Raw genomic sequence first — 12,038 nt, 5'->3', positions numbered from 1 at the left:
ATTAGTATTGACTTCCACTAGATGGTAGCTTTTACACTTAACTTTAACAAGCCTTGTAAATCTCACCTATGCCCTTTTTTTTTTTGCTATTTTTAGTAGTAAATTCTGGTACTCTCGTTTAGCTACTTTTCTTCAAAATACTCTTTCTTTTTCATTATCTAAGTGTGCATGTTTGTGTTAACATCAGCAGAGTGAAGACTCAGAAGAGGATGACGCATGCGCCCTAAGCTCTCGCTGGGCGTTTCAGCGTGAGAGTAAAACTTGGTCCCGTCTCCGCACTCTCTCGCCGACCCCTGTCCCCACTGGCAATCGGGCCACGACCTTACGACCCTCAGGCAGTAGCGATAGCGTGCTGAGTGACATTAGTCTCCTAGAAGTCACCTCGCTGACCTCTGACCTCAGTGCTAGCAGCTTGAGCTTAGACAGTGCCCGGGAAACAACTTCTCCAGAGGTTGCAGCTTTCAGTGACATCACGGTGGGCGAGGGTGCGTCATCAGTTTGCGTCTCAACCGCCCAAGATGAGAACGACGACACTGGATCCTCATCTTCATTGCCGTCCGTAAGAGAGAAGCCAAAGCGTCCTTCTAGATTTTTTTTGCGGAGGAAGGAATCAATAAAGAAGCGGGATTGCGAGAAAGAGAATGTCCCAAGAAACATTTCAACGCTAACTCAACACCAGCCACCCTCAGGTCTACACTGTACATCTGATGCAAGTTTGCCTGGACAAACCACAAATAAGTGCAGAGTTGGCAAAGATGTGGCATGGCGGTCACATACAATATGCCGCAGTAACGTTAGCCAGAAAGCCACTCTGCGCAAGCCTCACAGAGCGTGCCTTTACCTGGAAGACTACCAGTTAACTTGGGAGAAGCCCAAGTTAACCAATCAAAACAACTTTCAGAGAAAAGAAGATCGTGTGGTCCACCTCCCCTTTGACCACAAGCCTGGAACCTTCCCCAAGTCTCTCTCTATCGAAAGTCTCTGTCCGCGCTCTGTTTCTCAAAGTCCTGACCATATTGACTGGGCGGGAGAAGATGTAGACTTGTCCTTGGATGGAAGCATTAGTCGCAGTGGCTCGCAAGACTTTCTCTCAGGTTTTGGGAGGAGGAGAAACTCTCTGAGCTCAATTGGAAGCATTTACGACAATGTTCCAGAGACACCAAGCAGTCCATGTGACATTTTCGATCCTGGAAAAGAGAAAGCCTTCCAGCATCTGGATGACATTCTACAGCATGTACATGGGCTACAGCACAACATTGACGAATGGTCGCGGTCACTCGGCATTCAACTGCAGGACCAATCGACTGCGGAGACTGAATCTACAGCGGACACAACATTACCCAGCAGTCTGAACTATGACGAGCAATCCATGTCGGATGTTGGGACAACAGTGAGTGATTATGATAGTCCAGGAAACTCTGTCAATGAAGGGGAAGGAGAAGGAGAAATGAGAGAGAGGAGGGACTCAGGGGTTGGGGCATCACTCACAAGACCCAGCAGGTGAGTAAAACTGATGGTTAGAGTTTATAGACTGGAAATTTTGACCTGTCCACACTTGTGAGTGCAGTTGGCACTTATCCAGACAAGGGGTTTCAAGCGTTGTGAAAGAATGTGATAGAGAGAGAGGTACTCCATTTGTCTTTTGGTAAACTGTCTGGAGACAGTGACAGCTGTGTGTACCTTGAAAGCCTACTTGCAGCTTGTCTGTGTTTGGGATTTAGTTTATTTCCATATTATAAGCATAATTCCACTTCATGCAAACTCATCACTGATGAAGATTAAAGGTCCTAGAGGGAATCCCTGGGGTACACCAAATCTGTTCACTGGAAAAACACATTTTCTGTGTCAGGATTTTTGTAAAGACTTTTTTGTAAGTCTTGTTCCAATGAAAGTACCTAAGCATTCTTAAAATATGATTTCTTTATTACTTTACAAAGCAAATTTGCACACTATAATAGGGTAATATAACTTTTACCATATTAATTATTTTTTTAAACAATAAAATGAATGTGCAAGAAAGGGTTGCAAGAGCTTGACAAACATACACTGCCATTCGAAAGTTTGGGATCAGTAAGATTTTTAATGTTTTTTAAAGAGGTCTCTTATGCTCATCAAGGCTGCATTTATTTGATTAAAAATACAGAAAAAAACAGTAATATTGTGAAATATTATTACAATTTAAAAGAACTGTTTTCTATTTTAATAATGTTTAAAATATAATTTATTCCTGTGATCAAAGTTGAGTTTTCTTCTACCTTTACTCCAGTGTCACATGATCCTTTAGAAACTATTCTAATCTGCTGATTTATTATCAATGTTGAAAACAGTTTTTGCAGCTTAATATTTTTGGAACCAGTAATACTTTTTCAGGATACTTTCAATTTCTCTTGTGGTACCTCGGATTCGATTAACTACTGTGGGTGCCAGATCCTTTAGCTATGCTGCCCCCCGCTTATGGAACTCTCTTCCCCTTGATCTCCGCAACAGCGACTGCTTGGTGACTTTTAAAAAACGTCTTAAAACGTATCTTTTTATACAGGCTTTTTTATAATATGTTTTTCAGTCTTTATTGTATTTTATTTTTGTATATGGAGTGTTTGTTGTTTGTGTTTTGTTTTGTGTAGTGATTTTGTATTTTTTATTAATTATTCTTCCTTATTGTGAGGTGACCTTGGGTGTTTTGAAAGGCGCCGTTAAATAAAATGCATCATCATCATAATCATCATCATCAAATAAAAAAATTTATTCAAAATAGAAATCAAATACAAAAACCATATACACAACCATTCAAAAGTTTGAGGCCAGTACATTTAAAAAAAAAAAAAAAAAAAAAGAGAAGAGAAGAAGACTTTTATTCAGCAACAGTGTGTTAAACTGATATAAAGTGATAGTAAATGCAGTTCTTTTTAACCTTTTATTCATCAAAGAAATCAGAAAAAAGTATCACAGGTGCCAATAAAATATTAAGCAGCACAATGGTTTCCTACATTGATAAAAACTGAATATCATATCATCATATTAGAATGATTTCTGAAGAATTGTGTGACACTGAAGGATTGTGTAGAATTATATTTTAGAGAGTATTAAAATAGAAAACCATTATTTTAAATTGTAATAATATTTCACAATATTACAGTTTCTTGAGAGACTTCTTTAAAAAAAAAACATTGAAAATCTTATTGATCCCATTCTTTTGAACAGCAGTGTAGTTTGAGAGGGCAGGTCCAAAACATATGAACAAGAGTGGTTAAATCAGATTTAAATCTGCCACATTAAGAGTCAAAAGGGAGGTTCATGCAAGCTAACCTGCTTTTTCACCTGAGCTATTTTGTCATATAAAGTTACTTCATTTCTAGACATTTACATGTGTCTCTGCTATCCAGGAGAGTGAATGTGCCCGCTTTTATATTTATATCCATCTGTTTATCCTTTCATAGTTGTCATTTTTCTCACTCTTGTTTGTTCCATCCATTTCTCTATCCTCAGGAAGTTGCGCTGGCACAGTTTCCAGAACTCTCATCGTCCGAGTGTGACCTCTGCGTCTTTAGAAATCAACAGGCAGTCAGCTGCCCAGCTCAATCTGCTGCAGAAATTCAGCCTTTTACGACTGACCGCCATCCTGGAGAAACACACAGACACCAGTAAACACGGCTGGAACTGGTGAGAAGGCATATTTTCATTCACACATACTCGTACATGGTCATGCATTTTCTAAATAACCCACAAGATTGCAGCTCAAGGCATGGTCCCCTCCTAAAAAATGAGAGTGATTGTGTACACACATTGATGTGGTGGACACATTCTCTGACTCATCAGGTCAGTTGTGGCATTAATGCTCTCTTATGTCTGAGGCGGGAAATCTCATTTCTGCCAAAAGTGTTTTTTAATGGCACAATCAGTTGAGTAAAACAGCTCTAACAGATGCGGTTAATGACAGCATCTTTCTGTCTCTCTCTCTATCTGTTCCCCGCTGGCTTTTTATTGCTTATGAAAATTACATTCCATATCTACCTCTGCCAACAGGGCTAAAATTACAGTTCTATTTATGTACGCTCACAAACACACACACACTCTTCCCTTCTCCAGTAATTTTCTATTTGGCATTGCAGAAACGTATGCAAATTGGTTTATAATTTTTGCATTTGTCCATTTTAAACTTCAGCTGCCGGAAAGGACTTGAGATGAGAAGCTTATAGGTCTATCAGACACTGTCATGGCTCGCAGATCTAAAAGATGATTCATTTCATTCTGCACTGGTGACTGAGGAGGCATTATCTTTCCTCTTTCGTCCATTCCCACACACCCCACAGTCAAAGGCCGGCATCATGGTCATAGGCAGCAGACAGATCCAATTTTCACAGGGTTTATACATACTGCAATTCCATTTGCTCTTGCTCACTTACTACATCCTGCTGCTGTGATTTTTGAGTTTATCTTGCAATGATATGACCTTGCAGTTCCATATATTGGATTCCTGTAGTATTGTGCTTTTTAAACCTCATTTATACATGAATATATTAGTATATCAGTATATACTTTCATAATAAAAAAAAATTCATTTTTTTCCCTCTGTCACTGGTCAGGGTCGTTCCAAAGTTTATGAAGCGTTCCAAAGTTCCGGATTACAAAGATAAACACGTGTTTGGAGTTCCACCGATTGTAAATGTCCAGCGAACCGGTCAGCCTTTGCCACAGAGCATTCAGCAGGCGATGAGATACCTACGCAGCCAGTGTCTAGAAAAGGTCTGTATGTAAGCAAAAACTCGCATACATCCACACCGTTTTTTTTTTCCCACTTCTTACCTCAAATTCTTCTCTACAGGTGGGAATATTCAGAAAATCGGGAGTTAAATCCCGAATCCAGGCTCTCAGGCAGCTCAATGAGAATTCCCCCGATCATGTGACCTACCAGGGCCAATCAGCTTATGATGTGGCTGACCTGATTAAACAGTACTTCAGGGATCTGCCCGAACCCGTGCTCACCTCCAAACTTACAGACACTTTTCTGCATGTGTACCAGTGTAAGTGACGCACAACGCCTCGCAAATTTTTTTATGTTCGCAAGTTCGCATTTTTTATGTGCCAAACGCATCATTGCTTCAATCAGCTCTACAGCTTTGTCCCCTGTGTGTGTGTGTGTGTAGTCGTTCCAGCAGAACAGCGTTTACAGGCCGTGCAGGCAGCCGTGATCCTGCTGCCGGATGAGAACAGAGAGGTTCTACAGACGTTGCTCTATTTCCTCAGTGACATTGCATCTGCACAGGAAAACCAGATGACTGCGGAGAATCTGGCTGTCTGTCTCGCACCCTCCATACTGCACCTGAATGCCTCCAAGAAAGATGGAGCTTCACCAAGGTGTGTGTGGGTCAAGTTTTGCCTTTGTTGGGGGACCAGCCATCATATGGGTCATATGGGTTTTTGAAAAATATCTTTTTTGCAGTTTGTAAGGTAGCTATGTTTCAACATAAACAGTCTGCAAAGTTGTTAATCAAACAAGTGCATTATACATAAAGATACTGTCTCTCAAAAGAAAGAGTCGACCATAAAGAATCAGTGGTTTTTCACAATACCACATCAATTCAGTTCAAACCTTTTGTTGTGTGCTCGTCATTTTAACAAGGACTACTTCTCTAATCTTGGCTTTTTCTTTGGATTCTAATCTTCTTTATCTGTACTAACAAGCGTCTCCGAACCACAACCTGTAAGTACGATTGATACATTGTGTACATTTTCAAGTGAGGTTTTTAGGTTTAGGTTTCCAGGTACACCACGATATTACTGTCTTACTGAAATAGTTCTGATAATTCGCTGTGAACCCACTATTTCCTAAGAATGTGTTGATTAACGTAGACTGTCGTTGGGGGATGATTCGCTTACAGAAGTGTTACACAAAATGTTTTTGTTATTATTTTAAGAACAGATTGGTTTTATGTAGAGGTTCATCAGGGTTGCCAGGTTTTCACAACAAAACGCACCCAACTGCTACTCAAAACAAGCCCAATTGTGTTTCGAGGGGTCCCCCATTAAAAATCACATTCCGGGGGGTAAAATACATGCCTTTTGTTGGGGTTCCCCTTTTAAATTTGCATTCCAGGAGCTAAATATGATGTTATTTGGGGTCGCTTCAATCCGCGACATTAAAAACATCCGCAGACTTGGCGACACAGATGGTAGTATTCGCTAACTTGTTCAAGTACTTCTCTCTGTTCCAATCACAAACAGACTTGGCCAGCTGGCCAATCAGAGTAGGCTTATGGAAGGGAGGGATTTACAGACAATACGTTCAAAGCTGATTCAAACTAATAGTTTGATCTCTGATAAATTACTCTATGTATAAATGTACAGTCATGGCCAAAAATATTGGCACCCTTGCAATTCTGTCAGAAAATGCAACACTTCCCTCAGAAAATTGTTCCAGTTGCAAATGTTTTGGTATTCACATGCTTATTGTTTTTGTTTGCACTGCAACAACACAAAAAAACAGAAGAAAACAGAGAACAGAGAAAACTTCATAAAATTGAACACAGAACTCAAAAATGGACTAAACAAAAATATTGTCACCTTTTCAAAATTGTAAGAAATTATTGCTTTTCAAGCATGTGATGCTCCTGTAATTTGTATTTAGACACACCTGTGGCAAGTAACAGGTGTGGGCATTATAGTAATCACACTTGCAACCAGTTGCAAGGAGAAAAGTTGACTCAATGTTTGTGTTGTGTGTAGGGTGACCACCTGTCCCGCTTTGCGTGTGTACGGCACAGCATTTTCACCCCTTGTCCCGCACGTTGCATATTGGGAAAATGTCCCGCATTTTCATCAGCCTGTTGGTTTTTAATTTTTATATTAAGAAAACATCCATTCTTTTGCGTTTTATAGAAAACCTTTTATTTAATCTTTTTGCCGCATAGTTTTCGCGCAAAGGATTTGCGGACCTCATCAAGTGATCCAGCACTACCGACGGAAATGGTCAAGCGCACGGAAAAACACGATATTCTCTATTCGATATAGCCAATTTAGAAAATCGAGGCAGCTTTCAGACGCCACTTTCTTCTTATTTTAATAGTTCGTTTGATGTGGTTTCTATGGCGTTATTTTAATTACAAATGTCTAGGGTGCATTATTGTAATGTGGTAGCACGTAAAAATGAGCACGCACAGTTGGATTCTCTTAACTTTCAATAAAAAAGACGCGCTTTCTCTCGCTTGTATGTGCACACTCAGAAACATAAATCGGCGTGTATAACAGCGGATGTAAACAGTATTTACATAGATACATTTTCTACTGTTATGCTATCTCACACGTGTCCTGCATTGTCCCGCAAAATCACATCTATGTCCCCCAACAGATCTATTGCCAGGTGGTCACCCTAGTTGTGTGTCACACTGAGCATGTAGAAAAGAAAGAAGTGTAAAGAGTTGTCTGTGGATTTTAAACAGAATGAAATGAAAAATTACTACTAAATCTTCCAAAAGAGCTCATAGTCCATTATGAACATCAAAAATGCTTTTCAATCTCTCGTTGAACACATTTTGCCTGTTTTCTTGTCAACTTTTCTCTTACTGTTTGTTTTTGTTACAGGCTCATGAGCAGGAAAGGAGGACCCAAGCCAGACCACAAGGACCTGAGTGAAAACATGGCTGCCACACACTGCCTTAGTCACATGATCACAGAATGCAAGAAGCTATTCCAGGTAACCACTTTTTAATTTTCTGGTGTTTGAGTTCTGATGTCATGCCATTGTAAATCTTGTATAAATAAGCAGTGGCAGGATTCATTTGTGGGAACAGGGCGCAGCTCATTTTTGCACTGATCAGCTTTCTGTCACTGTTTCTTTCTGCAGATCCCGCATGAGATGATGCTTCAGTCTAGGAATTCTTATGTGGCTGCTGACGCTCAGCCGCTGCCTTTGCACGGGCTCGGGGTGAATGCCCTGGGCGAGCCCGTGGATTATCGGGCGTACCTAGAAGACAACATCCAGTGTCTTCTCAGAGAGGCATCCGAGCGCAGTAAAGGGTGGCACCATGCCCACGGACCCGACAACACCGAGCTGGCTTATAAAAAGGTAGAGATACACTTACTCTCAGAAGCAAGTCTTGACTACAAGGTTGAATGCAAGATGGGTGAAATTTGAGCAGACTAAATGATTAGAGAAATCTGGCATGTGTCACCAGAGAGAAAACTTTCATTAGGAAGATGAATAATTAAGAGGTCAAAACAAATATGCAAAAAATGCAACATGCATAGATTAATCATTCATAATAAAATCAATAACATGGTGTTTAAATTTTAATTTCATGGTGACTTTAAAGAGGTTGTACATCCAAAAATGAAAATTCTGTCATGAATTACTCATGCTCATGTCGTTCCAAACCCGTAAGACCGTTCATCTTTAAAAACACAAATTAAGATATTTGTTGATGAAATCCAAGAGCTTTCTGACCCTGCATAGGCAGTAACACAACTACTATGTTCAAGGCCCAAAGAGGTGGTAAGGGCATTGCTAAAATAGACCACGTGGCATCAGTGGTTCAACTGTAATTTTGCGAAGCTATGAGAATACTCTTTGTGTGCAAAGAAAACAAAAATAACAACTTCATTCAACAATTTATTCTCTTCCATGTCTGTCTTCGACGCATCTTTACAAGAGTACCACGATGCATGCATGTGGTGCTGCTGACGCAGGAGCCGGATTTGGATGCTCGTATCTAGAGGGAAACAGTGCTTATTAACAGCATTCATCCCTCTTGGATTTATTGCAGGATTCAGAGTGGACTTAAAGTTTTTGCAGTAGAGGGAATACTCTTTAATTAGACCTTTATTAAAAAAAAAAAAAAAAAAAAAAAAAAAGTGACCAAAATCATTTTGTGTATTAAAGAAATGTCAAGGGATTTTAGTTGTTTTTAGTATAAATGCACCTCTGCAACTGTTTGGTGAGTCAATATTGTGGCAGCATTTGGACCGTGAAGAAAAAAGGAGCACTCTCAGCAACTCTGTGAAAGAGGAATGGAAAAACATGTGGCTAGGATGGATACAAGCACATTTCCAAGTCACTGAATATCCATCGGAGTGTGGTTAAATCAATTTAGACATTATTAAGAAATGGAAAAGAGCGTGGCACCGCTGTAAATCTACCTATGGCAGGCTGTCCTCAACACAGTGACTGTGCGTGAAGGTTACAGGTTTCAGTGGCTGGGACTGGAGAGACTGTGCATTCCACAGTACTTCATCAGTCACAGCTTTAGAGTGGCACTGGAAGAGGAGAAAGTCTTATGGCATCTCCGCTACAGTTTGCCAGAAAGGATCTGAGAAACAAGCTTGAAGAATGTTCTGTGGTTTAATGAAAATACATGCTTAAAGGCACCTGCGGCTTGCTAAAAACATATTACGTCTTGATTTCTTTCATTTCTGTGAAAAATTCTTTAAAGGTTTTCAGTTTAATTCCCTCAACCACCATGCATGACAGCCTCTCTCTTTCTCACAAACAACATAATAAGGTCTTAATTGCTTTTGATGTGAATGTTGTTTGTGAGGTTCAAATATTTTTATTTTGACAGGCATGCAAAACTGTAAACTTCAAGACAGTAATGGTTCAGAAATCACTTAATGGGGTTTGGCTGTTCTAATGGACATTCAGAATTTACCTCAGATGCCCGATTCGTTAATAAAACACATCCATCACACATCCGTATGGGCGGTGTTGTTAATGCGCTTTAAGTGTTCGCTCTCAATGTTGTTTACAGTTCAGTTATGCAGTTTTAGGGCAGATTATAGCAACACTTTTGCAGAATAAATCTTTGCAGAACAGCAAATTCAGTTTTAATATTATTGTATTACATAATGGTTTTGAAAACACTTTAAAACCCTGCTGTTTTTATCGTTATCCTGATGCCAAATCTGATCATTCCGGTGTTTATGAGCTCCAGGGAAAGATTCCCAGTCCTTCCCACTGATTCATGACAAATTGTGTCAGAATAACAAGAAGAGATGTTTATTTGTGTAATTAATTGTTTCATCACATTCCAGTCACTCTAGGCACTTCCAGTAGAAACACAAATAAGGCCACTGAGGATAGCCTACCGTTTTTAGAAACAGACTTGTGCTTAACAAAAAAATACCCTCATTTATTTTGTGAAGTATGTGGCTTTTAAAAGGCAATCAACTCTAAATGAATTGAATTTCGAGTCAGGTTGAGTCCGAAAGCAGAGTGCATTTGTTTTGTCCCTGTTTGTCAGACAGTTGGCCAGTTACTATCTGTCAAGGAGGCTGAAGTGTACCTGCCCACAGTAGACAGATGTACTCTACTTGTCTCTTGTCACTTACACTCAGGGGAATGAGTTTTTAATGCATGTGGCAGTCTGCTCTGTCTCCCCTTAGATTTAACCTGAAAATATCAGACGCCCAAGCACCATGAAGACTGTTGGCACAAACCAGGGCTTAGACCATCTGCCATTAGCTCACCTGCTGAAACGGTCTCTCTTAGATTCAATCTGAGGTTCATTTTAATGGTGGTTCGCTGTGAGACATACACAGATATCCTCTTCTGATCAGCTCATCATTTTCCACTAATTTCAGTAGAATTTCTAGAACTTTCAAATCTGTCTGTGTTATCGTGTTACACTTTCATTACTGTAGTTTTGTAATTGCCCTGACCGTTTAATGTTTGGTTGGTTGCAGGTAGGAGACGGGCACCCGATGCGTCTATGGCGCGTTTCGGTGGAGATGGAGGCCCCGCCGACTGTGGTGCTGCAGCGTGTTCTGCGAGAGCGCCACCTGTGGGATGAAGATCTTCTGCACAGTCGAGTCATTGAGACTTTGGAAAACAACACAGAGGTTTTCCATTACATCACAGACAGTATGGCTCCACATCCTCGTAGAAACTTCATAGTGCTCAGGTACATAGCTGGAAGAAACTACCATTTTTAGTGTGATCAGTTTGGTTTTTATTATGCCACATCCATAATTAACAAACTGAGAACCCTAGCTGAAAAATCTTGAATGTACAGGTTTTCAAATTTAAATTATTGCCTAATTATTAACAGGATAACATAAGAATCAAAGAATCAAAAGATTTTGATTTCTGTAAAGATGTTTTGGGATTCTATTAAGATCCTTAAGGATTGTTATGTTAAAAAAATTCCTATGTGTTTATGTGTGAGAAAAAAGTCAGAATTGTGAGTTTGTATCACGCAATTTTGAGAAAAAGTCAGAATTGAGTTTTTAACTTGCAGTTCTGACTTTATAACTTAAACTTGCGAGTTTATAGCTTGCAATTCTGAGGAAAAAAGTCAGAATTGTAAATATCTTGCAATTCTGACTTTATAACTCGAAAATGCGAGTTTATATTTCACAGTTCTGAGAAAAAAATCAGAATTGTGAGTTTGTATCATGCAATTCTAACTTTATAACTTGAAATTGCGAGTTTGTATCTCATAATTCTGAGAAAGTAGTTGTTTGTATCATGCAATTCTGAGAAAAAAGTCAGTATTTTGAGTCTTTATCTTGCAATTCTGACTTATAACTCGAAAATGTGAGTTTATATCTCACAATTCAGAGAAAAAAGTCAGAATTGTGTTTATATCTTGTATATTTAAGGCCCCTCATTATATAACACAATATTCAAGGGCTATTTATAATTTATTTATAGGCTATTTTGGGTATTTCTGCTGTAATTATAAAAAAGTGGTTTGTTTTTAGACTTTATTAACTGAAACTTGGACTATTGATATGAATAAATTAACTAAAAATTAAATTAGGGATGTCAGAACTGTCTGTTCTTCAGTTAAGTTACTAGGAGGGATTTTACTATTTTTACTATAATTTATTTTTTTTTACTTTATTAATGTATATTTAATACAATACTTTATTTAAGGTTTGACTGTTTTAATATAGTAGTAATAATTTATTCATTTAAACAATTTTATGCCCCCTTGAAAGTTTGCTGAGGCTACCTACAGCATTTTGCCAATTCTTAAACCGTACTGTGCATTTCCACCACATAAAAAAGGGGGTTCTGGGCCATATCCCTAGGGGGCACAGAT

At 39.1% G+C, this 12,038-nt stretch overlaps 1 protein-coding gene across 5 annotated transcripts in view; it reads left to right on the top strand.

Moving 5' to 3' along the window:
• The window catches only part of stard8 (StAR-related lipid transfer (START) domain containing 8), a 64,884-nt gene that overhangs the window by 50,756 nt on the left and 2,090 nt on the right, over window positions 1–12,038 (top strand). For 4 of the 5 annotated variants that reach the window (XM_051109493.1, XM_051109491.1, XM_051109494.1 and 1 more), the window contains 8 exons: window positions 188–1,500; window positions 3,487–3,660; window positions 4,584–4,743; window positions 4,823–5,021; window positions 5,145–5,355; window positions 7,579–7,690; window positions 7,841–8,062; window positions 10,675–10,892. In XM_051109493.1, coding sequence (XP_050965450.1) covers window positions 188–1,500; window positions 3,487–3,660; window positions 4,584–4,743; window positions 4,823–5,021; window positions 5,145–5,355; window positions 7,579–7,690; window positions 7,841–8,062; window positions 10,675–10,892 — 2,609 coding nt within the window. The remainder of the gene's footprint in view (window positions 1–187; window positions 1,501–3,486; window positions 3,661–4,583; window positions 4,744–4,822; window positions 5,022–5,144; window positions 5,356–7,578; window positions 7,691–7,840; window positions 8,063–10,674; window positions 10,893–12,038) is intronic. The other variant, XM_051109492.1, reaches the window with a different exon arrangement.

Source organism: Labeo rohita, chromosome 5, assembly GCF_022985175.1.
Source record: "Labeo rohita strain BAU-BD-2019 chromosome 5, IGBB_LRoh.1.0, whole genome shotgun sequence".
Classification (NCBI taxonomy): Eukaryota; Metazoa; Chordata; class Actinopteri; order Cypriniformes; family Cyprinidae; genus Labeo; species Labeo rohita.
The sequence above is the reverse complement of the archived record's forward strand: the minus strand, read 5'-3'. Positions and strand labels throughout refer to the sequence as shown.